We start from the raw sequence: 25965 nt of genomic DNA, 5'->3' as shown, positions 1-25965 counted from the left end.
CCGCCATTTTGAGCGATGGCGGAGGGAGGCGGCGGCCATTTTAGGTAAGGGCAAGCGGGGGTGTGGCGCGGCCGCCATGTTGGGATGAGGCGGGCTGAGGGGAAGGAGGGGCGGTGGGGCGGGCAGCGCTGATCCCTTGGGATCGGGAGGAGCTCCGTCCTGCTTTAGGGTGTTTTGGTCAGGATGAGCTCTATTCCCGTGGGGTTTATGGGGCGCGGGTGAAGGGTGGGAGCGGAGGAGGTGTTGCTGTGCTGTGGCCATGAGGCGCCGTTGCTGAGGGGACGCACAAGGCACCGAGGCCGGGCATGGAGACCGGCGCCAGCCGCTGAGGTAAAGCTGTTGCCCTCCGGTTAGCCGGTAACCCTGGGTAAAATCCGCCTTCTTCCTAATGGCCTGTCGCTGGGAAACAGCTGGGAAGGGGAAGAATTAGCTCCAACCCACGGTAACCGCCATGCCGCCCTTAACGGAGCCCTCCGGTACCGCCGGGGCCGGTCCCGGTGCCCACCTCCGCCGGGCTGGGCCGGGGAACCCATTGAGCCCCGGCCCCGCCGCGCGGTTGCCATGGCGACGCCGCCTGCCGTCAGTGAGCACGGCGAGGGGCGGGCTTTACGACAGCGGCGGCAGCGTCACGACAGCCGGCGGCAGCTGCCGGCCCCCGCACCGGGAGCGGCCCCGCCGGAGGCCCCGGGGGCAGGAACCACCGGTAACGGGGCCCGATCCCTCCTCGGGCCCCCCCGAACGGGGCCGTGTTGGGGGGGGGGGAAGCGGGGAGGCCGCTCTCGCACCGTGCTGCCGGACACCCCCCTTCATACGGCGGGGATGGGGGGGGGGGGGTCCGGGTCTTTGCCGGGCTCCGGTAACGGGCGGTAATGGGTGATTGTGGGCTCTTCGGTAACGGGAGGGAGCCAAGGGGGGGGGATAATCCTTGGCAAGGATTAAATGGCGTCTAATGGCGGGTGGCTGCGGGCCTTGTGATGTGGTTCCTGCTCTGAGCCTGCCGTGACGGGGGTGCTGAGCTGGGCATGATGCAGGGGCTGGGCGGCAGATGGCCTGCGTGGGATTGTGACGGCTGCAAAGGGGAAGGAAGGGCTTGGTTTGACCCTTAAAGGCGATGGAAGGGCTTGGTTTAACCCCTAAAGGCGATGGAAGGGCTTGGTTTGACCCCTAAAGGCGATGGAAGGGCTTGGTTTGACCCTTAAAGGCGATGGAAGGGCTTGGTTTGACCCTTAAAGGCGATGGAAGGGCTTGGTTTGACCCTTAAAGGCGATGGAAGGGCTTGGTTTAACCCCTAAAGGCGATGGAAGGGCTTGGTTTGACCCCTAAAGGCGATGGAAGGGCTTGGTTTGACCCCTAAAGGCGATGGAAGGGCTTGGTTTGACCCCTAAAGGCGATGGAAGGGCTTGGTTTGACCCTTAAAGGCGATGGAAGGGCTTGGTTTAACCCTTAAAGGCGATGGAAGGGCTTGGTTTGACCCTTAAAGGCGATGGAAGGGCTTGGTTTGACCCTTAAAGGTGATGGAAGGGCTTGGTTTGACCCCTAAAGGCGATGGAAGGGCTTGGTTTGACCCTTAAAGGCGATGGAAGGGCTTGGTTTGACCCCTAAAGGCGATGGAAGGGCTTGGTTTAACCCTTAAAGGCGATGGAAGGGCTTGGTTTGACCCTTAAAGGCGATGGAAGGGCTTGGTTTGACCCCTAAAGGCGATGGAAGGGCTTGGTTTAACCCTTAAAGGTGATGGAAGGGCTTGGTTTAACCCTTAAAGGCGATGGAAGGGCTTGGTTTAACCCTTAAAGGCGATGGAAGGGCTTGGTTTGACCCCTAAAGGCGATGGAAGGGCTTGGTTTAACCCTTAAAGGTGATGGAAGGGCTTGGTTTGACCCCTAAAGGCGATGGAAGGGCTTGGTTTGACCCCTAAAGGCGATGGAAGGGCTTGGTTTAACCCTTAAAGGCGATGGAAGGGCTTGGTTTGACCCCTAAAGGCGATGGAAGGGCTTGGTTTGACCCCTAAAGGCGATGGAAGGGCTTGGTTTGACCCCTAAAGGCGATGGAAGGGCTTGGTTTGACCCCTAAAGGTGATGGAAGGGCTTGGTTTAACCCCTTAAGCTTAAGGAAAAGCTTGCACCTGAACCAGTTCCTTTCCCATTCCCATTGGGAATGTGCTGGGAGCTGAGCTTTGCTCCTGGCTGCATTGGGAAGGCTTCGCAGCAGCCCCATCCCTTGGCAGTTCCACGGAGAGGCGGCTGTGCCTCGGCGTTGGTGCAATTCCCGGCTGCTGGAATTCTCCCCTGGCATGCAAACGCCCTTGGGAATAGGGAGGCACAACGGGATGAGGCTTGGGGGGGGGCCGCTCCGCAGGGATACAGCATCCTTCCCGGAGGCGGGAGGTGCGTGCTCCTTGTGCTGCCCCACGGCCGGCCGGCCGGGAAGCATCCGTCGGGAGCTTTGCGATCCCTTCGGGCAGGGCCGTTTCCCGCAGGAAAGGCTGGCAATGGGAATAGCGGTGTGCTTTTAGGCCTTCCGGCGCCGGGAGCTTAGGGATCAAACCGCGTCCGCCGGGCGGCCGTGCTTTACCCTTTGGAAAGGCCTCGGGCAGGGACTGCTGCTCGAATTCCGGTCGCCGCTTGGAACGTGATCCCATGGGAGGCAAGCGGCGAGGCTTTGGGATGCCCCAAGCCCCAAGGGGCTGTGTGAGCCGGGCCCCCCCCCCCATTGTAAGGCATCCTGGCGCTGCTCCCGCTGCCTTTTCCCTTCCCTTCCCCACCTTTTTCCATGTGCATTGCCCAGCCTGCAGGGATTGCAGGGGCTGCATTCCAGGGGAGCTGGGAATAGGCAGGCTCGAGCTGGTGGGGCAGGGAGCCTTTCCTTCTGCGCCTCCTCGGGGAAGCGTGGAATGCTGTGGGTTGCAGGGGCCTTAAGGGTCCCGTTTGGAGCCCGTGGGACACCCGCGCTCGGGCAGGCTGCCTGGAGCCTTCACCCCAATCCCCATGTCCCTTCCCTGCATCCCAGCTGCCGTCCGGCGGCCGGAAGCCGTTCCCGTTATCCCGAGCTTCAGGCGGGTGAATCCCCCAGGCCAGCCCCGAAGGAGCCTTTTCCTGCGTTGCAATCCCAGCGTTCCCCTCGTGCCTTTATCCCTGCACGCTCCCAGCGCCGGCATTCCATAAACTTCAAGGGCTGCAACCGTGCGGGCCATTCCCGCCCGGAAAAGGTGAGGAAGGCGGTGAAGGAGCAGCGCCAACCCCTCGTGACGTCCCCGCCGCCTCATCCGGCCCCTTGCCCGCGGGCCGACGGCATTCCGAAGGCTGGGAATGGCGCGATGCCCACGGCTCCTCTCTGCTCCCGCAGGCAGGATGGCAGGGAACAGCCTGGTGCTGCCCATCGTGCTGTGGGGCCGCCGGGCCCCCACGCACTGCATCTCCAGCCTGCTGCTCCTGGACGCCGTGCCCATGGTGGTCAGCGGCTGCCACGACGGGCAGATCTGCCTCTGGGACCTGGCTGCCGACCTGCAGGTGAGGGATGCGAGCCGCTTCGCTGGGCGCCCTTCCCGGGAAACGGAAAGGGCACCGCGGAGAGCTCGCAGCGCCCGGGGCGCAGCAGCGAAACGCGCCCTGCTTGCCGCCGCCGTCCCAGCGGAGGCGGCGGTTCCCGCTCCCGCCTTCCCGGCGAGCCGGCCCGGATCCTGCTGCCCCGAGGGATTTTCAGCGGGAAGAGGGGCAGGAAGCGCGGGCCGCGGTTAGGGGAGGCGCAGCGGAGCGCACCGGGTCGTCTCGGGGGGCGCCCGTAGGCGCCGGTTGATGGCGAGCGGACCCATAACCTCCCGCGCTCAGCCGGCCCATAACAGTCCTGCGGCCGCGCTCCTTTGAGCTTACGCCCGGTGTTGAGGGACGAAACGTACAGGGAGCGAGGTACAGACTCGCCTCGCCGGCGCCAGGTCTCTCCTTTGGTTTCTCCTGCTCGTAGATCAAGCCCCGGGCGCTGCTCTTTGGCCACTCGGCCCCCGTCACTTGCTTGGCCAAGGCGTGTGCCGGCAGCGACAAGCAGTACGTCGTGAGCGCCTCGGAGAGCGGGTGAGTGCCCTCCGGAGCCCGCTCCAGGCGGGAAGGCCGAGGGCAGAGCCCGCCGGCGCGGCCTCGCTCCTCCTCTTCGCCTCGCCCCCCCCTCTGCCTCGAGGCGGGCCCCGCAGTAAGCGGCTGCGGCAGAGCGCGTGCGCGGCTGCCACAGGCTGTTCCCGAAGGCAGGAATTCTTTCCCTACGCTATCAGGAGGGGGGTCAGGGAGTTGGGAATGACCCGCTATCAAGGGCTTCTAAGTAGAGGCACATTGGAAGGGACCTGAAAGGGCATCCGTGCCCCATGGCGGGGATTGGCGCTGGATCCTCGGCTCCCTTCCCACCCAAAGCAGTGTTATCCTATGAGGAAACGGTGGGGAACGCCCCGATCCGTGCTTTCCTCCCCGCTGTTCCTCCTCCTCGCCCCCTCGAGCTGCCTTTCCCCTTGCAGGGAGATGTGTCTCTGGGATGTCAGCGACGGGAGGTGCATTGAGTTCACTAAGCTAGCCTGCACGCACACAGGCATCCAGGTCAGTGCGCGCCGGGGGGCGTGATCCCTATGGAACGATTCCCGACGGAGCAGGGAATGCTTCCCGGGTACTAGCATCCCTGTTACCCCCCAGTTCTATGAGCTCACCGTGGGATCCCAGCGGGAAGGAAGGCTCTTGTGCCACGGGCACTACCCGGAGATCCTGGTCATGGATGCTAGCAGCCTCGAAGTCCTTTATTCCTTGTTATCCAAGATCTCTCCCGACTGGATCAGCTCCATGAGCATCGTTCGATCGGACAGGACGCAAGGTAAGGAGCTGCTGGGGCAGCTTCCTTCTGCCCCTGCTCCGATGGCCCTGCTGTGCCCGCAGCAGAGGGAAGGAGGCGGCAGGTCCCTTCCAAGCCATCCCATTCCAAGATTCCGGGCGGGAATGGCTCACGGGGAGCTCTGTGCTCTTCCGCAGAGGACACCGTGGTGGCCGTTTCCGTGACTGGCATCCTGAAGGTCTGGATCCTGACGGCGGAAGCGGGCCGGGTGCAGGTAAGGGCAAGCGAGCGGAGGCGGAACTCTCCCGGGCGTCCTATTCCCATGGGAATGTCGTGTCCCGTCGCTCGCAGGACGCCGGGCCGCTGTTTGAAGAGGAATCCAAGCCCATCTATTGCCACAACTGCCAGAGCATCGCCCTGTGCGCCTTCACGCAGCGCTCCCTCCTCGTCGTGTGCTCCCAGTACTGGAGGGTACGTTCCTGCTGCCTTGAGCCCGTCGGGATCGGGATGCTCCGAGGCCTCTCCCTGCATCCCGCGGGAACGTCTTGGTGCTCCCGGCTCCCAGCCTCTGCTTCCTTGCAGGTGTTTGACGCCGGCGACTATTCCCTGCTGTGCTCCGTGCCCAGCGAGAGCCAGCGGGCCTGGGCCGGCGGGGACTTCGTAGCAGCCGATGCGGTCATTGTGTGGACAGAGCACGGCCAAAGCTTCATCTACCGCTTACCAGCCAGGTGGGGAGCAGCGCGGCATTCCCGGCCCTTCCTTAACTCGGGGATTAGCCCCGCTCCTCGGCAGCTGGGATGCGGAAGGCCTCATCCCAGAGATCCTCATCCTTTCTCCTTGCCCTCCCTGCCAGCTGCCTCCCAGCCAGCGATTCCTTCCGCAGCGACGTGGGCAAGGCGGTGGAGGACTTGATCCCCCCTTCGGTGTGCGGCGTGCTGGACAGAGCCGAGGCACAGGTAAAGCCGCATGGATCCGGAGCTCCCTGCGTGCCTTCCGCCTGCTTGAGCGAGCTGACCCCTTCCTTACCCCCTGCTTCCTCCTGCCCTCTCCAAGCAGCGCTTGGGGATGGCTTCAGTGCCCTGTAGGCCTGTAGGATCCCGGCGTTCCCTTTAGCGTAGCTGCTGTTCCTAGGAACCCGCCTCTTCCCGAGGCTGGATCCCCGGAGCTGCCCTTCCTCCTTTATGACAAAGCCTTTTGGCCCTGCTGTTGGAGGGGGGCGGGTGGACGTTGAGCTCGGAACGTGCTTTCCCTGCCCTCACTCGGCCTTCCTTTGCCTCCGGCAGCTCCTCATCTGCCCCCCGGTCACCCGCTTCTTCTGTGGAGCTTCCAAGCTCCTCATCCAAGGCGACTCTTCGGGAAGGCTTTCCCTTTGGAGCATCCCGGATACTCTGGAGCACCAAAGCGGTGCCAAAGGTACCCACAGCTTCCCAAACAGCTCTCGCTTGACCCCGGAAAGCCCCCGCAGCTTGGGTCCAGGCAGACGAGGAGCCTGGGGCAGTGCCGCTTGCAATGGAGCCACGGTGATGCTGGAGCATCCCAACGGCCGAGCGGGATGCGGGGCGTGGAAAGGACGGGGAAGCCTCTTGGCTCTCATCTCATCGCCTGCCGGGTCTCCCGCAGGCCTCGGGGCGCCGAGGTCCATGTCGCTGCAGGAAGCCTTCGATGGGCTGAGCCCTCATCCGGCCGGGATCATCGACCAGCTGAGCTCCGTGCCCAACGCCCCGGAGCCGCTGCGCGTCACGGCCAGCGTGTACATCCCGGCCCACGGCAGGCTCGTGTGCGGGCGCGAGGACGGCAGCGTCGTCATCGTGCCCGCCACGCAGACCGCCATCGTGCAGCTCCTGCAAGGGGAGCACACGCTGCGCAGGGGTAGGCAGTGCCGGGAAGGAGCGGAGCGGGCCCTCAGGGGCTCCAGGGCACCTGGGGAAGGCCTTCGCATGAGGGGGTGGCAGGATGGGCCGAGGGGGAATGGCTGGAACGTGCCAGGGGATGGGATGGGATGGGATGGGATGGGATGGGATCTCCGCTTGCAAACCCCTTTAGCTGGGGCTCCAGGGAGCAGAAGGGGCCGTTTCGAACAGCTCCATCGCGCTGGGGAGGTGCTGCACGCACGCATCCCTCTCCTTACCCGCCTCGGAACCCTTTGGGAACGCTCTGGCACAGGTCAGGATGGGTTGGCTTTCCTTCCAGGAGGCGTTTCAGGAGCACATGGGGTTTAGAGCAGCCTGGCCTAGTGGAAGGTGTCCCTATAGGAGCTAGATGAGCTTCGGGGTCCCTCGCAACCCACCCCATTGACCAGCTCCATTCAGGCCGTGGTCCAGCGCCGCTTCCCCATGGAACCCAGTGGGGTTTGGGGGCCAAGGCGCTCCCCGGCCTCACTCCCGCTCTCTTTTCCCCCCTCTCTCCCAGGTTGGCCGCCCCACCGCACGCTGCGGGGCCACCGCAGCAAGGTCACCTGCCTGCTGTACCCGCACCAGGTCTCGGCTCGCTACGACCAGCGCTACCTGGTCTCGGGGGCCGTGGACTTCGCCGTCATCGTGTGGGACATCTTCTCCGGCGAGCTGAAGCACCTCTTCTGCGTGCACGGCGGCGAGATCAGCCAGCTGCTCGTGCCCCCCGAGAACTGCAGCGTGAGTGAGCCCCGCCGCGGGGGGAGCCGGGCCGGGTGCCTTCCCCAAGGAGGAAGCTCTCCCGGCGGGACGGGGGGAGGCAGGGGGACGCGGGGGCCTCGAAGGCGAGGCAAACGGGACGCGGGCGCGGGTCGTTGCCCCCCTGCTCAAGGCTTCTCCTTGGTGCTGCCAGGCCAGAGTCCAGCACTGCGTGTGCTCGGTGGGCAGCGACCACTCGGTGGGGCTCCTGAGCCTGCGGGAGAAGAAGTGCATCATGTTGGCGTCCCGGCACCTCTTCCCCATCCAAGTCATCAAGTGGAGGCCTTCCGATGACTACCTGGTGGTGGGCTGCTCCGACGGCTCCGTGTACGTCTGGCAGATGGATACAGGTGAGGGGAAAGGGGGCAGGGGATGGGACAGCCTCGGGGGGGGGGGCAACGTTGCCGACGTGAGGATGTGGAGCAAGCCCGGAGAAGGCTCCATGGAGACCTTAGAGCGCTGCAAGAAAGCCGGAGAGGGGCTTGGGATGGGACGAGGAGCTCGGGTTTCCAACTGGACATGGGAATGCCCCATCCGAGCGCAGGCGTGCAGCGACCTGGTCTAACGTGGACCCCTTCCGCCACCATTCCCTGAGGAATTAGCTTCTCCGTGATCCTTTGGACGTTCCCAATGGCTTCTCCTCATCCTCGTCCCCTTTGCCCTCCTCTCAGGAGCTCTGGACCGATGCGTGATGGGGATAACGGCGGTGGAGATCCTGAACGCCTGTGACGAGGCCCTCCCGGCGGCTGTGGACGCCCTGAGCCATCCTGCGGTCAACCTGAAGCAGGCCATGACCAGGAGGAGCTTGGCTGCCCTCAAGAACGTGGCCCATCAGAAGCTCCAGACGCTGGCCACCAACCTCCTGGCTTCCGAAGCGGCTGAGAAGGTGAGCTGGGCTTCAAGGGAGGAGCCTTCGAGGTTCTTACCCAAAGCTGAAAGGAAGAGGAGGAGCTAAGCCAGGAAGAGCCGGTGTTCCTCACCCTAAAGCTCGTGTTGCTCACCCTAAAGCTCGTGTTGCTCGCCCTAAAGCTCGTGTTGCTCACCCTAAAGCTCGTGTTGCTCGCCCTAAAGCTCGTGTTTTCACCCTAAAGCTCATCTGAGCTCTTCCCCGTGGGGGCAATGGGACCCTGGGCTGGCTTGACAGGAGAAGCTGGCGCTTCCGTGTCCCTGGGTGCTCAGGCCCGGTCGGAGCTCCCTGCTCTGGTGCACGGCGTCCCTATGGGACGTGGCTGAGCTCTGAGGTCCCCCCCCAGCCCACCCCGTTCCGCGCTGCCTTTGCTCGGAGCGTGCCGATTCCCGCTGCCGTTCCAAGCGGCTTTCCTGCTTTCCTGCAGGGGAACCTGCCCAAGTACTCCCACAACTCCCTGATGGTGCAAGCCATGAAGACCAACGTGGCCGACCCGGATCTGCACGTGCTCTTCTTCGACGTGGAAGCCCTCATCATCCAGCTGCTGAGCGAGGAGGCCTCCAGGCCCAACAGCGCCTTGGTGCCTCCCGAGAGCCTCGCCAAGGCCTCGGGGCCCTCGGACAAGGGCGCTTCCTTCCTGGCCAGCAGAAGGGCGGCCGTCCTCTTCCAGCAGGTGAAGGAGACCATCAAGGAGAACATCAAGGAGCACCTCCTCGACGACGACGACGACGAGGAGGAGGAAGGCTCGGCGAGGCAGACGAGGGAGGACGGCGACCCCGAGTATCGCTCGGGCAAGTCCAAGCCCTTAACTCTGTTAGAGTACAACCTCCCCATGGACACCGCCAAGCTCTTCATGTCCTGCCTCCACGCCTGGGGCCTCAACTCCAGCCTGGATGAGCTCTGCTTGCAACGCCTTGGCCTGCTGAAGCCGCACTGCTCCGTGTCCTTCGGGCTCCTCTCCAGAGGCGCCCACATGTCCCTCATGCTGCCGGGTTACAACCAGGCCCTTGGGAAAGGCTCCCGGGACGGCGGGGACGGCCTGGGCAAAGGCACCTATGGGATATCCCGGGCGGTGACCACGCAGCATCTCCTCTCGGTCATCTCCTTGGCCAACACGCTCATGAGCATGACCAACGCCACCTTCATCGGCGAGCACATGAAGAAAGGGCCCGGCAGGTAGGGCACCGAGCCGCTGGCCTGCGGGGTCCCACCACCGGCGCCTGCACTCGCCTTCCGGCCTCTTGGGAGTGCTGGAGAGTCGTGGCCGGCCGGGATGGTTGGGTTGGGAAGGGCCTGCGGAGCGTCCCGGGCGAGCCGCAGGCCGGCAGCGCGCGCACAGAGGAGCTTCCCCCCCCCGCCTAAAGGGAGCTTTGCTCGCGATTGGAGCTGGGCTCTCACCTTGTCCCTGCTTTTCTCCCTGTGCTTTCCCTGCCTTCTCCTCTTGGCCGCCTCCTTTTCGCCCGTTCTGTTTGCTGTCCAGGCCTCCCAGACCAGGCACTCCTGAGACCTCCCGAGCCAAAGCTCCCGCAGCCCAAGGAGCCATCAAACAAGGTAAAAGCTGGCGCCCGGCAGCGGTTGGCAGCGATCCCCGTGTCGAATAGCCGGGAGCAGCGAGCGGAGGAAGGTGCTCCAGGCGGGGTTTGCGCCTTTTGGAAGGGGCGGAAGAGGTTTGGAGCCTGCAACTGCACAGCTCCACGCCTAACCGTCGGGCTGGGCCCCAGAGTAGAGCTTCAGGTGCAGCAGAGCGTGGTAGGAGGAGGTATTGCCTCCCCTGTGCGGGCAGCAGGCTCGTTTTGCTAGCGCTCTTCTCATCCCGAGAGGGCAGGGCCAGATCCCAAAGGATCCTTGCTTCCTGGGCTGTCGCGTGCCCGGCTACAGGGAGAGCGTGGGATGGATAGGAAGGGTGCTTCCTGCACGTGGAAACAGCTGGGAGTGGCGAGATGGAGGAGGAGCAGGAAGGGTTTCCCCCTTGGGCCATCCATAGGGTCCATACGCTCACTCCTAGGGCAGGTTTGCCCTCCTTCCTTTACCAGGAGCTTGAAGCTACCCCCCGGAGAGCCAGGGTTGAGGGGAGCCTCACTGAGCCTCCTGGCAGCAGAGCAGCTCCTTTTGCCTCGAAGCAGGAGCCCAGCTCCTGCATCCCGAGGTCGGCGCAGCGCGAGGCGCTGGGAATTCCCTTGGGAATGGCGTCCGTCCCGGAGCCTCCGCCCTCCTCCTTGCGCCGCAGGCCCCTGGGAAGCGCAGGGTACCCCAGCACGGGCTCGGCCTCCCCCATTGCTGCTGGGGGGGTACTCGGGAGCCGCTCTCCTCACTCTCTCCTCTTTGTTTCTCTTCTGTTCCTTCCTCGTGGCCCGGGCAAGGCGCTGCCGCTGCTGCTCCGAGCGCCGACGCTGCTCCCTCTGGCTCTGCCTCTGCTCCTCCTTTCCACCCCTGTTTCTTAGTCAACGAAGGTACTCTCGGGCCGCCCTTTCCTGCTTGCCTTTAGCCTCCGCCTCCTGCCCTTGCTCCGGTGTAGGCGGGTGAGGAAGCGGGGCCCGGTGCAGCCGAGGAGGAGGAGGAGGAGGACGGGATGCGGGATGCAGGCTGCACCCAGGCTCCCCCTTTGTCCCGCCCCCCCCGAGCCCTCCCCGCCGGCTGGCGTCGCCTTGCGTGCTGCTCCCGTCGCCATTCCCTTGGGATGTGTGTTGGCAGGGTGGAGCCAGCTGGCCGCCATGCACTGCGTGATGCTCCCCGACCTGCTGGGCCTCGACAAGTTCCGCCCGCCTCTCCTGGAGATGCTGGCGCGCCGGTGGCAGGATCGCTGCCTGGAGGTGATGCCCCCCGTGCCCACCGGCCTCCGGGGGAAGGCTCCTTCCCGGCGTGCGCTGGGCGCTTCCAGCTCCTCCTCCGTGGTCCCGTGGAGCTCATGGGATGGGCCTCTTGGCTTCGCAGGTGAGGGAAGCGGCGCAGGCGCTGCTGCTCGCCGAGCTGAGGAGGATCGAGCAAGCAGGGAGGAAGGAAACCATCGACGCCTGGGCTCCGTACCTCCCCCAGTACATGGACAGTGTCCTGTCCCGTGAGTAAGCCGCTGGGAAGCGGGAGGGTACCTGGGGAAAAGCACCCCGACGCGTTCCATATGGAAGCATGGACCGCTTCGGCTTGGCGAGGGCCTTCAGCTCGTCCTCTTGGACACCTTCCGTAGGACCTCGTTGCTCAACGTGGCCTTGGAATGGGATCCAAGGAGGAGATGGGGCCTGGAGCAAGCTGGGCTAGTGGAAGGTGGCCCTGCCCATAGATGAGCTTTAAGAGCCGAGCCATTCCATGATTCCAAGCTCAGCTGAACTAATAAGACTGCGGATCCCCTGGAAAACCGGGATTTGGGGGGGGGGGGAAGAAAGGGGTTTTCCCGCGGATCTGGAGCGTGTTCCTTTGGTTCTTGCAGCTGGAGTGAGCGCAGAAGGCATGCAGGCGGGCAGCGCCAGCCCCGATTCCTTGGGAACGGAAGCGAAGGTGCAGGAGGAGGAGCATGACCTGGGTGACGATGACATTCCCGCAGGTGGGCATCACCCAGCAGGGCCGCGGTGGGTTCGGGTGCCCCACGCAGGGGAGATGGGCCCGGCAGCGCTGAGGCTCTGGTGGGGGAGCTGGGCTGGGCTCCGAAGGTTCCTACTGCTTGGCCCACCCAGTGATGCTGGTACCCAGCGGCCACGAGGGGTTCTCCCTGCATTCCCTTCATCCATCCCTATTTCAAGGATCACTTGGGCATGGGAGCATCCCCGTTCCTATCTGAGCTGAGAGTGACTCGGAAGTGGCCAGTGAGGAGAAGGACTTGGGGTGCCGGGCGAGGAGAAGGCTCCATGGAGACCTTAGAGCAGCTCCCAGTGCCTAAAGATGCTCCAAGAAAGCTGGAATCCGGGCTTTAGATACGGGATTTAGGGGTAGGGATGCTCTTTCCCCCCTCGGCATCCCTGTGCTCATCCCGAGCCAGCGCATCCCTGCTCCTTCCCCTGTGGACCACAAGAGGGAGCGGTGTGTATGGGAATGAGCCATCAGCCCCGCTTCCATCAGGCTCCAAGGGGGGCATCCTAAGGAAGGTCTTTCCCAATCCAAACCGTTCCAGGAGGCAGCACTTCCCAGTGCTTCCCGTTGCGCTGCTCGAAGTCGAACTGGGAGGCAGGGCTCTAAGTGGAAGTTTGCATCCTTTGGGATGCAGCGAAGGGTTAACTTCCAAGGAAAAGCAGGAGGAGGGGGAACGGCTGCCCCCAGGCTTGAATTCCCTACTGGAAGCAGCACGTGTGTTCCCTCTTCCTTGCTTCCTCAGTGCCTCTCCCATTGATCCGTATCCCGCCGTTCCCTGCTCCAGCATCTGCTCCCTGCCCGTTGGGATCGAGATCCCTAAGGCAGAGCTGTGCTCAGCCAGGCAGGAGAAGGGATACAGGGAGCTGAGGGCGGGAGTCGGCGCCAGTCCATCCCTCGTGTTATCCCATACCTACTGGGATACACCGGGAGCGTGAGCACCTAGAGCCTGGCTGTAGGTGTGAGGGTGCTTCCTGCAGACAGGAATCCTGGAGCAGCTCCATCGGATCCCTCCTGGCTTTGTTCCAGCCCGTTTTCCGGCCACGTGGTGCCGCCTCACGCACTCCAAACTCCATTGGTTCTATGGAATCCATAGGGATATCCCTTCTGTATGGATAATAGATATGGATATCCATGCTGTATGGATAATAGATATGGATATCCATTCTGTATGGATAATAGATGTGGGTATCCATTGTATGTGGGTAATCTATATGGATATCCATTCTATATGGATAATAGATACGGGTATCCATTGTATATGGGTAATCTATATGGATATCCATTCTATATGGATAATAGATATGGGTATCCATTGTATGTGGGTAATCTATATGGATATCCATGCTGTATGGATAATAGATATGGATATCCATTCTGCATGGATAATAGACATGGATATCCATTCTATATGGATAATAGATATGGATATCCATTCTATATGGATAATAGAGATGAATATGCATTCTGCATGGATAATAGATATGGATATGCATTCTATATGGGTAATATATATGGATATCCATTCTATATGGATAATAGATATGGACATCCATTGTGCATGGATAATATATATGGATATCCATTGTGTATGGATAATAGATATGGATATCTGTTCCATATGGATAATAGAGATGGATATCCATTCTATATGGGTAATAGAGATGGATATCCATTCTGTATGGATAATAGAGATGGATATCCATTCTGCATGGATAACCTGTACGGATCTATGTATGGACAGTATATAGGGATAGCTCCTACGAGGATGGGCATCAGGGTGATGGAGGAGCAGGTGTCCCTGTGTGTGGCACAGGGCTGGAACTGCCTGAGCTCCAAGGTCCCTGCAGCCCGACCCATTCCCTGAGTGGAAACGAGGAGGCAGCGCGGGAGCAGCCCCGAATTCCATGGAAACAGATGACCGGGCGCCATTCCTGCCATTCCCGCCATCCCCTTCCTTCCCGTTGCAGGCTGCCTCTCCGGTCTGCCCCAGCTCAAGAAGGTCTCCAGCTCCTACGAGGAGAGGAGGAAGCAAGCGACGGCCATCGTCCTGCTGGGAGTCATCGGGGCAGAGTTTGGAGCCGAGATTGAACCTCCCAAGCTCCTCACTCGGCCCCGCAGCTCCAGCCAGATTCCCGAAGGATTTGGCTTGACCAGCGCCGGAGCCAACTATTCGCTGGCAAGGCACACGTGTGAGTATCCCGAAGGATGGGAGCAAGGAGGGGACCTTGGAGCAGGGAGAAGGGGGTGAAGAGCACGGAGCGGGGCTTTCTCGAAGCCTCATGTTTCTTCCTCTCTGCAGTTGAAGCAAGATGCGTTCTATTGCGAGTGCCTGAGGTTTAGGTGCAGCTGATCCCAGTTTCAGGGGGAAGGCCAGCCCTAAGCTGTGTGAAATCCATCCTTCTCCCGCGGCTGGAATTGCATTAGGGTGCCGTAGCAAGTCATACGTTGTCCCAAATCTGCTTATAATGGAGCAGGAAGGAGAAAGCCAATAGGAGCCTGCTCATCAGAGGCCAGTCGGCTGCCTTCTCTCCCTATTACATGCGTAATTCCATTCAATCCCGCTCTTTATTCCCATCTGCCTGATGGAATGCTCTCCTAACACAGCTGCTTCCGTCCGGACCACCCCAAGGAGCCGCGTGTTCCATTGCACTCCCCACCTTGTCTCCTGTTCCCCGTGCATTCCTGAAGGAATTGGGGCAAGCCATGAGCTACGTGCCAGCGGGGGGGGGGGCCGGTATGCAGGAAGAGGGAGGTGTAGGTGGGATTAGATGGGATAGCGGGAAGTTGCTCTTCACCCATGAAGCCAAGCGTTGGGGGCGAGCGGGCTCCTGCTGTGGGCGCTGAGCCGGCCCATTCCCAGCTCCATGCGGAGCTGGAAGCCAAGGATCTCCTCATCCCCTTGACGGCTTTGCCTCTTCCTGCCGAGCGTGGTTTACTCCGGGTCGGATGCAGCCCGGCGAGGATTCCCATAGGGAAGGAGATGCCGGAGCTTGGAAGCGCTCAAGCCGGCCCTGCCGCGTTGCACTCCACGGCGCTGCCGCCCCCTCCCAGCCCGACCTAACCCCATTCCATGGGTCAATCCCTGCAGGATCCCATCTTTCCCTCCTCCCAGGCAAGGCGCTGACCTTCCTGCTGCTGCAGCCGCCCAGCGCCAAGCTGCCGGCGCACAGCACCATCCGCAGGACCGCCATCGACCTCATCGGCCGCGGCTTCACCGTCTGGGAGCCCTACATGGACGTCTCGGCCGTGCTCATGGGGCTGCTGGAGCTGTGCGCCGACGCCGAGAAGCTCTTGGCCAAGTAGGTGCCTCGGGGCTCGGGCGCACGGGCTGCCATTGCCCTCCTCCCGCTCCCTAATGCTCTTCCTCCTCCTCTTCCTCGTGCGTCGCTGCGGGCCCTGCGTAGCATCCCGCTGGGGCTGCCGCTGAGCCCGCCCGCCGACTCGGCCCGCTCGGCACGCCACGCTCTGGCGCTCATCGCCACCGCCAGGCCGCCCGCCTTCATCACCACCATCGCCAAGGAGGTCAGCGCCGCGCGCCCCGCTCCAGCGCCCGCCGGCCCTGCCCTTCCCGCCTGCCTGCGAGCCCACGGTGCCGGGGCCGGGGGGGGGGGGGGGGGCTGGCCGGGAGCTGGCAGCTGAGGCGGGTGCCGCCGCTTGCAGGTGCACAGGCACGCGGCCCTGGCGGCCAACGCGCAGTCCCAGCAGAACATCCACACACCGACCCTGGCCAGGGCCAAGGGGGAGATCCTGCGCGTCATCGAGATCCTCATCGAGAAGATGCCCGCCGACGTCGTGGAGCTGCTGGTGGAGGTGAGCCCGGCGCCGCCGGCGCCATCCCCTCGGGAAGGCCCCGGAGCGCGCCGCTCAGCCCGCCTCCTGTGCCCAAGGTCATGGACATCGTCATGTACTGCCTCGAAGGGGCCCTGCTCAAGAAGAAAGGCCTTCCGGAGTGCTTCCCGGCCATCTGCAGGTGAGTGGCGAGGCCCTGAGGATCATCCGCTTGGATCATCCGTTCGCGAGCCCTGGGAAGAGCCAGGGCCCCATCCCTGCCGGGGTCCGAGGCCAGCTTGGAGCGGCCTGCTCGCGTGCCAGGTGTTGCCGTTGGGATCGCACGAGCGTTAAGCTCTCTCCCAAGCCGATGGGGTTGGATTCCCGACGCCTCGGGCGGACTATTCCCACCGTTCCGGCAGCCTCCTTGTATCCTGCTGTTCCTTCCAGGTTCTACATGGTGAGCTATTACGAGCGCAGCCACAGGATAGCGGTGGGAGCTCGCCATGGCTCGGTGGCCCTCTACGACATCCGCACCGGGAAGTGCCAGGTAAGGAAATCCATGGAATTCCATCCCTTTATCCCTGGAAGCCATCGGAAGGGGAAGAGCAGGGAGCCTCGTGCTGGATGACGCTCTTATGGAAGCTCAGAGGAGGAGCTAGGGACTGCTCTGTCTCTTCGCTTGGCGTTTGGATCGTCATGGAATGCTGTGGCATCTCTTTTATAGCTCGTCTTCCAGACAGATCCCATTTTTACGTCTTCTTTTCCAAATCCATCTCCTTTTTATAGCCCAGATCCCAAATGGATTCCCCAAATACCCTCTTTCCCACCTCATGCTTCCCAAATCCCTCTCTTTCAATCCCACTCTTCCCAATGGCACTTCGGTCCTGCCTCTCTCTCCTATTACATGACGCAGCTGCTCGATATTCCCAGTGCTTGGCATCCGACAGCGCTGGGATTCATCTGGTTTCCAGCCGCTGCGTCCTTGCCACGGACGGATTGATTTGCCCTTCAGCTCTTTATAGCTCCCTCTTGATCCATTGCCTCCAGCTCCTGCTTTTCCACAGCAGCATTCCCAAGGAAACGCTTCCTGCTGCACAGCTCCGGGAGCCGCTGGATCGGGATGGAGAGGACAGTGGTGTTAAATAGGGGCCCTGGGGGGGGGGTGGGGGGGGTGGGGTGGGTGCCATCTAGAGGCACCCATTGGCGTTTTCCATAGGGATGTGCTCGAAAGGGGCCTCCCACCTTGGATTTGCTGCTGCGAACGTCCGGCCTCGCCCGCATTCCCGTCCTTTCCCTCTCTTCCCAGACCATCCATGGCCACAAAGGGCCCATAACTGCCGTGGCTTTTGCTCCCGATGGCCGGTACCTCGCCACCTACTCCAACTCCGACAGCCACCTCTGCTTCTGGCAGGTAAAGGGGCTTCCATCCGCGCCTCCGTGGCCAGCTGGAAGTGGGAGCAGCTCCGGGTCGGAGGTGACGGCCGGCGGGAGCCGTGGCCGCGCTGGCTCAGCCGTGGGTGTCCTTGCAGATGAACACGTCCCTCCTGGGAAGCATTGGGATGTTGAACTCGGCCCCGCAGCTCCGCTGCATCAAAACCTTCCAGGTGCCCCCCGTGCAGCCGGCGTCGCCCGGCTCCCACAACGCCCTCAAGCTGGCCAGGCTCATCTGGACTTCCAACAGGAACGTCATCCTCATGGCTCACGACGGCAAGGAGCATCGCTTCATGGTCTAAGGTAACCTGGCTCCTGCCTCCTGCTTTTCCGGCCTTCCCAAGGGTCTCCAGCGCTTCCCGGTGTTCCCGTTGCTTCCCGCAGGAGGAGGTGGGCGCTGGGACCGTGCTCCTTGGAACGGTGCGGCAGAAGCGAGGGATCCCCACTGTGCTGGGCCCTTTCCTACATGGATTTCCTTGGGAGCCTCTTCCCGGAAGCTCCAAAGGACTCCCGTTTACCTGGGCTTTCTCCTAGGGACCATGGAATGATGGTGGGTGATGGCTCCTGGAGCACGGGATGCTCCTTGCCTTGGGGTGGGAAGAGCTTGAGTTGGGTTGGAGAATCCATGTGTCATCCAAAGGGGATGTTCCGTCTCCGGAGAGGCTTGGAAGTGCTGCTGATCCCAGACTCTCTCTGCTGCAGGCTGGGAGCGTGGATGTGTCAATATGCCCTCCAAATCCCTCCAGATCCCTGGGAGGTGGAAAAGCAGCTTGGAAAACAGAAGGCATATTTATATCTAAAGGTGTTTTTCCAGGTTTTTCTTGGACAAAAAACTGCTGCTTCCCAAAGCTGCTCCCATTTGGGCCGGGACGTTGCGGTCCTTGGCCTGGCCATGGCTCCCACCATGGCTTCCCTTGGGACAGACACAGGCTCCAGAGGCACAAATGAGGCTGGAGAAGTGGTAAGTGATGGGAACGGCTCCAGGGAAGCGTTGCCTTCCGCAGGGACATTCCTGGTTAGCTTTGCCTGTCACTGGGCTCTTCCCCTCCCGTGTCTCCTGGATTCACATGGATATCGCCAGGTTTATGCTATGGAAGACTCAAACCCTCTTGCTGGAGCTGTTTGGACAGCTTTTCCTTGCTGCTTGGCTGGGAAAACTCCTGGAATTAAGGCCCTGCCTACCCAGTGGAGGCCACAAGGTCCTTGGGAGACTCTTCCCCAAATCCATGAGCTTCCAAAGTGGCTTCTATCAAAACCATTGGCTTTGGGGGGGGGGGGGGGGGGGGGAAGGTTAGGTGCTCTCTGGAGCTCCTCCAGATGCTCCATATCCATTTGGGGTTGGGAAGCGACTCCTGAGTTCCGTAGGGAAGACGTGAAGAGCATTGGGAATGTTTCCGCCCGGAGCATCCTTCCTCTGGCACCAATGGAGCTGGAGAATGCCTGTGGGAGACCCTCGGGCTCTTCTCCGCGCCAGCTCCTGCACGGCCGTGGTGTTGAGCCCCATCTCTGTGTCCCCTCCGAGCTGCACACCCCCCCCCCCCCCCCCGAAGGAGAAGCGGTGGAGGCTGTATCCGTCGCAAAAGCCGGCGTTCCCGGTCGGACAGAGCCGAGCGAGCGCCCTGCCCGCGCTGCCCCATCCCTCAGCTGCTGTGCTGGTGGGCACCGCGGCGCGAGGCCCCGCTGCGATCCGTGCCGGAGCCGCCTCCCCCTCCGCGTCCCCGTTGTCCCGTCCCGCATCCGCTGCTTCCCCGCCTGCGTCCGGCCCCCGCTGTCGGCCCTGCTTGGCAAATAAAAGCCGGCTGGAAGAGCGTTGCCGTCGTGGCGTCAGCCCCGCGGGGGGCCTTCAGGCTGCTCCCAGCTTGCGCCGCTGCCGCGATCCTCGCCCTCCGGGCCCCCTGGGCTGCTCTCGAGGGCCCCCGATCCGCGGTGCTCCCCTGGAGCAGCAGCGGGCGCGGATGAGGAGGGGTCCGACGCGAGGGGCACCGGGGCGGCAGCGCGCAGGGGCTGAGTCGGGGCTTGGATGGCGAGGTTGGGAGAGCATCGCCCCCCATTGCCGCTCATGGAGGACGTTGTCCTCTCCGGCCATCCCCAGCCCGGTGCTGGCCGCGAAGCCACGAGGGATCCCGTCATGGCTAGATGCCTTAGATCCCACCTCAAGCCACCCTCTGGCGGGTCCCCACTGGCCTGTCGCAGCATTCCTTGTGCAGAGCCCTTCTGCCCGGCTTGCTTTAGGGCTTGGAATCCAAGGGATTCCTCCGAGTAATGCAAGCCCCTTGGGATGAAGGCGCAGGACAGCCGGGATCTTCATGGCATGAGGAGCTCCTGGGCAAGGGGGAGGCGAGAAGCAACGTGGAAGGGTTCCTCATTCCCACCTCCCAACGTGATCCCTGTGGTCCAGAGGAGCCTCATCCCATCGGGTTTGGAGCCAGCAAGCGGAAGGGATCCATGCCCATGGAGGCTCCCACTTGGCCCTCAGGTCCCGGATGCCGTCATTCCAGAGCTCGGGAAGGGCTCTGAGCCTGCCGCACGAGGTTGTGCTTGTTTCCATGGCAGAGCGATCTGCTTTTAGGACTGAGCTATTTTTGCCTTAGGAGGGGGCTGGCAAAGCTCTCCCGAGCCGATGGAGCCCGGAAAAGGGCTCTTCCCGACGCACTTCCAGCTTTCCCGTGGCGTTCCTCATGGAAAACTCTTCATCCCACCGGCCCTGAACCCAGGGATGGGGCAGCCCCGCTTCCAATGGTCCCACCACCCGCATAGGGAAGAGCTTCCTTAGATCCCACCTCAATCTCTCCCTGGCCAAGCCATTCCCAGTGCTCCTGTCCCGTCCTTAGGAGCTGGTTGGAAGCTCCCATTTTTCCCCCTCTTCCCACCCTTTCTCCGTGCTTGAGGAGACGCAGGGATCGATCCAAGGGAGCACGTGAATAAGTGATGCGGAGCTTTGGAGCTGCCACATCCTCTTTGGATCCAAGCCCTCACCCATTGCCCTCTGCTTGCGCAGCTTGTTCTGCTCCGGAGGTGCTTGCTTCCAGGAAGCCTTTTCAAGGCATTCCCAAGGGATATGAACGTGGAAAAGTGCCGTCGTGCTCTAAAGTGCTCCAAGCCTCATCCAGGCAAGCTCCAAGCTCCCTTCCAACCCCAAGCGTTCCATGGTGCTGTGATGGAGAGCTGCATCCCGGCCCCATCGCACAGCCCTGGCCTGGCTTGGCAAGAGGCAAGGGGAGGAAAAGCAGCCGTCGCGCTCCGAGGTGTGCCCGACCCGGGAGGGCCGGGCCTAGGCAATAGGATCAGAGTCAGGGAAGGTGTCATTCCTCGATGGATTCCCCATGGGAAAAGGGAGGGCGAGAGGAGGAAGGTGCTGCCTGCACCAGAGCCAGGCTGGGCATCGCCTCGGCGCTAACGGGAGCCGGCCCCACATCCCAAGTCCTTCCCACGGGGATGCCCAAGGCCGCGGCAGCTCCTTTCCATCCCCGCTGCTAGGAGCCCACCGCGGATCCCAGCTCATTCCCAGCCTTGGAAGGGACCTTGGGTGGCCCTTGTTCTACACAGCCTGCATCCCAAGGTGAGGACCAGAGCGGAGCGAGATGCTCGGATGGATCCCGGCGCTGTGGAAGCCAGCAGATCCGGCTTAGGTGAGGCAGTAGGCGGAAGTTCTTCCCAGCAGGGATGAGATCCTTCATTCCAGCCCTCGTTCCTTCCCTTCCCAGCTCTCCAGGGGCTCCGGATGCATTGCTGGAGCGAGACCTGCCGTTGTTCCCATTCCAGCGCCTGCAGTGGGGCTGCAAGGGGAGCATTCCAGTGTCCTCCGTGACCTCATTTCCATGGAAGAAGGGGGGAAATGGCTCCAAAAAGGGGGATTGGGTGGGATATGGAGCTCCTTCCCCCCCTTGCAGGCTCTCATGGAACCGTTTGGGTTGGGATGGAGCCGGAAGAGCACCCATTGCCAATAGGGCTCCAACCTGGGAGCGACGGGAAGATCCCATCTCATTCCCAATGCCCCATCCCTCCGTCCCGTGTCCAAAGCCCCCCTGCCCCCACCAGTAGGGTCCGTTGGGCTAGCACCTATATGGGGTCACCTAAAGGGGCCCCACAGCCCTCTATGGGGTCGCAGGGGGCCACTGCCCCCACTAGGGATGATCCCTATGGAGACACGGGGTCCCGAGGCTCCCTATGGATCCAGGGGGGAAGCTCACCCCCACGTGCACCCACAGGGGTTCCAGGGGGTGCTGGGCTTACTGGGGGGGCAATGGGGGGGCATTGGGCTTAATGGGGCGGGCATTGGGGCTAATGGGGGGCACTGGGTTTCATGGGGGTGGCACCGGGGGTGCCGCGGCCGCCCCGCCGTTGCCGGGGGCGCTGGGCCGGGGCTGTCCCCGCGGCATTCCCGCGGCATTCCCGCTCTTCCCGGCTGCCATTTCCTCTCCCTCCCTCCTCCCCTCCCTCCATTTTCTGCTCCGCTCCCGCTGGAAGCGGCCCCGTTGCCGGTTCCGCCGCTCCCCCCCCCGCAGCATGCGGAGCTGCAAGATGGTGCGGGTGGCCAGCGTGCTGGGGCTGGTGATGCTCAGCATCGCGCTCCTCATCCTCTCGCTCATCAGCTACGTGTCCCTCCGGAAGGACAACATCTTCGGCCCCCCCCGCGCCGCCGGCCCCGCCGGGCCCCGCATGTACATGTTCCATGCGGGATTCAGGTGAGGATGCGGCCCGCTCCCGCTCCCAGCCCCGCGGCCGGGCCCTGGTCCTACCCCCCCCCCCCCCCCACCACCGCCGTGCGCAGGGGATGGAGCGGGGTTGGGACCGGGGGGATGAGCGGGGGGAGCAACCGGTATCACCCGGCCTGGCCTGGTGCGTCCCGGCCTGTCCCGACCCCCGTCCATCCCGGTCCATCCCGGTGCATCCCGGTCCATCCCGGCGCATCCCGGCGCGGGCGCAGCGGCCGCTGTCCGTGGTGCTGAAGGCGCGCCCCGCGCCCTGCGCCCGCTTTGCAGGTCCCAGTTCGCGCTGAAGTTCCTGGATCCATCCTTTGTCCCCATCACCAACTCCCTGAGCCAGGAGCTGCAGGAGAAGCCCTCCAAGTGGGTCTTCAACCGCACCGCCTTCGCCCAGCAGAGGTGAGCCCCGGCCGTGGATCCCTTTCCACCCTTCCCGAAGGATCCCCTTCCCTCCAGGGTGAGATACACGGGTTGGTGGTGCTGCTGCTGCTTGGACCTGGTGAGCTTAAGGGTCTTTTCCAAGCGGGATGGTGCTGTGAGGCTGAACTGGAGCATGGCTGCCGCTCTCCTGGAGGAGCTGCTTAGTCCGGCGCAGAATGCGACCCACTTCCCCAGCGTGCACGTGAAGCTGTCCTTGGATCCTCTGGGATTGCAACAGCCGTGTTCACGGAGAACCCTTCCATGGGGCCACCGGAGCCCCCCTCCTTCATCACCGCCCCCATGGCTTTGCTGCTGTGGTGCTGGAGGGAGGGTCGGGGTTTAATGGGCCCCGTGTACTCCATGGGAAGGGCAATGGGATTTAGGCCTTCTCGTCGTGGGGGCAACTTGGTGGTGCCTCTTTTACTGGCTTCAGCGGCATAGAGATGTGTATATATATCAAGAACTACTTATTTTATATGCTTTATTATAGATCATTTATTATATATTTTATATATTATCTCTTTTATATCTATTATACATGATATATAAAAGAAAACAGAGCCATTTACCCATCGAAGCTGCCTACCTCCCTCCGGAGACCGGCTCCTATGGAGCATGGAGATGGAGTTCCCTGCTCCATCCCTTCCCAGGAGCTCTTGGGGTCACTTCATTCCCGGCACCATCCTTCACGTGTGTGCCCCTCTGAGGAGCTGAGGATGTGTCTGGGGTCAGAACCCAGTGGGACGTGGAGCAGCTCCTGGTCGTTCAGCTCGGCTTTGCTCCACGTTCCTCATGGATAGAAGACGGCGAAAGGGAAGTTGAACCCGAAAGGGGGTGGAAAGAAGGGAATGAGCTCCCCGTTGTCCTCTTCCCCCTTCTTGTAGGCAGGAAATCCTCCAACACGTGGACGTCATCAAGAACTTCTCGTTGACCAAGAGCAGCGTCCGCGTTGGCCAGCTGATGCACTACGACTACTCCAGCCATAAGTACGTCTTCTCCATCAGCAACAACTTCAGGTCCCTGCTTCCCGACGTCTCTCCCATCCTGAACAAGCACTACAACGTCTGCGCCGTGGTCGGGAACAGCGGGATCCTCACGGGGAGCCAGTGTGGCCAGGACATCGACAAGGCGGATTTCGTCTTCCGGTGCAACTTCGCGCCGACGGAAGCCTTCCAGAAGGACGTGGGCAGGAAAACCAACCTCACCACCTTCAACCCCAGCATCCTGGAGAAGTACTACAACAACCTCCTGACCATCCAGGACCGCAACAACTTCTTCCTGAGCTTGAAGAAGCTCGACGGGGCCATCCTGTGGATCCCGGCTTTCTTCTTCCACACGTCGGCCACGGTGACCAGGACGCTGGTGGACTTCTTTGTGGAGCATCGGGGGCAGCTCAAGGTCCAGCTGGCTTGGCCAGGCAATATCATGCAGCACGTGAACAGGTACGTGGGGGCGGGTTGGACTTGTCCCCATACACCTCGAGCTTGTGTCACTCCTCGTGGTGGCCATTACCCACCTAAACCGGCTCGGCTCGGCGTGGAATTGCTTCAGGGCGTCCTGCAGGCCGGCTTTGGCACGGGTTAGGGCTGCTCTTGGGAGGCAAGGCTTGGATTTGGGCTTTCCCAAGCTGCTCGAGCCCAGGCTTGGCCCCCGCCGCGCGTTCCGCCCCTTGCAACCCAAAGCGCGCCGCTCGCCCGCTGCGACGCTCCCCGGGCTCCGCTTGCCCCCAGCCCAGCCGTGCCTCCCCTCTGCCCGCAGGTACTGGAGGAACAAGCACTTGTCTCCCAAGCGCCTGAGCACCGGCATCCTCATGTACACCCTCGCCTCGGCCGTCTGCGACCGGATCCACCTCTACGGCTTCTGGCCCTTCGCCTTCGACCCCAACACGCGGGAGGAGCTCCCCTACCACTACTACGACAAGAAGGGAACCAAGTTCACCACCAAGTGGCAGGAATCCCACCAGCTCCCGGCCGAATTCCAGCTGCTCTACAGGATGCACGGCGAGGGCCTGGCCAAGCTCACCTTGTCCCATTGTGCCTAAAGACCCCCAGCGCTTCAAGTGCCAAAGGACGGTGGAAAAAGTGCCCAAAATCCCCCCCTTCCAGCCAGCGCATCCCACCCTCCACCGCTTTCCAGACTCAAAAGATGCTTTTTAGCCCCCCTTTTCCCTGCTCTCCCAAGGGTGCAAGCACACGGAGCGGGGCGGAAGCTCAGAGCTGAGCCCTTCGGCCCCCCCAGACGTGCCGCTGAGCAGGGCTGAAGGCCTCCTCCTCCTCCAGCATTCCATAGGTGCCCTCCCTCTCCTCCTTTCCCCCCTTGGAGCCGGGGATGCTCAGTGGAGGACGTTCGCCTTCCTCCCTCCCCGCTGCTGTTGCGGAGGCCCCTCTGAACCCCAGCCCCTCTCCGCTCGCGGGTTCTCCCTGCTGCATCCTCATTCCCACCTCGTATCCCTGAAGCTGCCAGGCTTCCGGAGCGACCCGAGGCTCCCCGCGCGGTGTGGACCGTAGGGAGGTGGTTCTCTCCCCCTTGGAATTCTTCCTCACGCCCGTGTTCATTCCCATCCCTGTGACACATGGCGTCATGGAGCGGGTCGGAAGGGACAGGTAGCTCCGATGAGGGACGCCTCCCCCTAGACCAGGTTGCTCCAAGCGCCATCCGTGACCAGCGCCAGGGATGGAGCATTCCCAGCTTCCTTGGGCAGCCTGTTCCAGGGCCTCAGCAGCCTCGCAGGAAGGAATTCCTTCCTTACATCCTCCCGCAATCTCCCCTTTTCCTTGTCCTCCCCCCGCAGGCCCTGAGGAAGACCCATCTCCAGCATCGCGGGGGCTGCTCTGGTGCCTCCGCGCGGAATTCCCTCGCTCACATCCCTGTCGGCAAACCTCGGCGTTGGGAAGCATCGGCCCTCGTGTCCCGGGACACATCACGGGGGCTCTCCAACCGCGACCGTGGTCCCGAGTGTTCCCTTTGCCTGCTCCCCCGTTGACGGAGGCTGCTCCATCCGGCCGGCATCCATCCGCGTTTGGATTTGCTCCCTCCAAGCAGGAGCGGGGGAAGCTCCTGAGCGCTGCTGCTTCCTTCCCTCCTTCGGATCCCCCCCGTCTTCTGGCTTTGGCTTTCCCAAAGGCTCCTCCGGAAGCCCGGCGGGAGCCAGCCCTATTCCGAGCGGCGTTCCGGCTCGCCGTGCCCGCTGCCCCTGCAGCCTCTGGTGTCTGGCGCTGTCCTTGTGCCGTGCTGGTGCTGTCCCACGCCATGTGGTGCCCTTGGAGTCCTTGTGGCTCTTCCCAGCTCTTCGTTGCGTCCGGACCCACGTTGTCCCCATCGCTCTTGCAGGAAGGACCGAGCATCCCGACCCCCTGCGGGCTCCGTGGCGGGGATGCAGGATCGCGCCTTTGGGATGCTCGGAGCATGGCCAAGGGGGAAACTGGCATCTGGGAGCCCCAAGCCCTGCGGCGTCCTGGAGGAAGCCTTCTCGCACCGATGGGGCTTGTTCCAAGCGGGAATGGAGACCTGGACGAGGAAGGGAGAGTTCTGCCCTGGCTGTTAATGGAATCCCGCTGCTGGAATCCCTGCCCCTGGAGCTCTACAGCAGATGCACGGCTCTAAGGTGGGCCGAGGTCCACGGTGAAGGCCGAAGGCGCAACCAGCCTCAACCTGGCCGTGGATGCGGGCTGGGATGCTGGGAAGCCGCTGTGGGATGCGCCAGGCATCATCCCGTCTGCCGCTCGCG

General features: G+C 62.6%; 2 protein-coding genes across 11 annotated transcripts; both read left to right on the top strand.

Annotated features, from left to right (window-relative positions):
• The first annotated feature begins 131 nt into the window (after positions 1–131).
• Positions 132–18060, top strand: WDR7 (WD repeat domain 7). 10 transcript variants are annotated; one of them, XM_080638780.1, is made up of 30 exons: positions 132–330; positions 3067–3202; positions 3340–3503; positions 3955–4061; positions 4493–4571; positions 4665–4839; positions 4995–5071; positions 5149–5268; positions 5380–5525; positions 5651–5753; positions 6081–6210; positions 6418–6666; positions 7207–7427; positions 7600–7795; positions 8117–8331; positions 8780–9528; positions 9833–9903; positions 10713–10802; positions 11044–11162; positions 11284–11407; positions 11774–11887; positions 13878–14099; positions 15023–15209; positions 15315–15432; positions 15571–15720; positions 15798–15880; positions 16129–16228; positions 16988–17092; positions 17211–17415; positions 17497–17722. In XM_080638780.1, exons 3-29 carry the CDS (start codon positions 3345–3347, stop codon positions 17412–17414), a joined length of 4413 nt encoding a protein of 1470 aa, XP_080494906.1. In that variant the 5' UTR covers positions 132–330; positions 3067–3202; positions 3340–3344; the 3' UTR covers position 17415; positions 17497–17722. The 10 variants fall into 10 exon arrangements, 9 of the variants coding, with proteins under 9 accessions (XP_080494906.1, XP_080494905.1, XP_080494904.1 ...); XM_080638779.1 differs by having other exon boundaries at positions 3004–3202; XM_080638778.1 differs by lacking the exon at positions 3067–3202.
• Positions 18061–21433: 3373 nt separating this feature from the next.
• On the top strand, positions 21434–24279 carry ST8SIA3 (ST8 alpha-N-acetyl-neuraminide alpha-2,8-sialyltransferase 3; the record flags this gene model as incomplete). The annotated part of the gene is made up of 4 exons (XM_080637194.1): positions 21434–21797; positions 22095–22217; positions 23123–23680; positions 23997–24279. The coding sequence occupies exons 1-4, from the start codon at positions 21619–21621 to the stop codon at positions 24277–24279; spliced, it is 1143 nt and encodes a 380-aa protein (XP_080493320.1). The 5' UTR covers positions 21434–21618.
• Positions 24280–25965: the final 1686 nt, after the last annotated feature.

The sequence above is a fragment of the Psittacula echo genome (assembly GCF_963264785.1).
Source record: "Psittacula echo genome assembly, chromosome: Z".
In the NCBI taxonomy this organism is placed as follows: domain Eukaryota; kingdom Metazoa; phylum Chordata; class Aves; order Psittaciformes; family Psittacidae; genus Psittacula; species Psittacula echo.
This window is presented reverse-complemented; position numbering and strand designations above follow the sequence as displayed.

Excerpts from the sequence above, each read along its gene's own strand:
- WDR7 (XM_080638775.1), top strand. The coding sequence starts at position 2,888 with ATGCTGTGGGTTGCAGGGGCCTTAAGGGTCCCGTTTGGAGCCCGTGGG. Across the intron at positions 5,269-5,379 it reads TGTGCTCCCAGTACTGGAGG|GTGTTTGACGCCGGCGACTA; the intron begins GTACGTTCCTGC and ends GCTTCCTTGCAG. Across the intron at positions 11,408-11,773 it reads CATGGACAGTGTCCTGTCCC|CTGGAGTGAGCGCAGAAGGC; the intron begins GTGAGTAAGCCG and ends TGGTTCTTGCAG.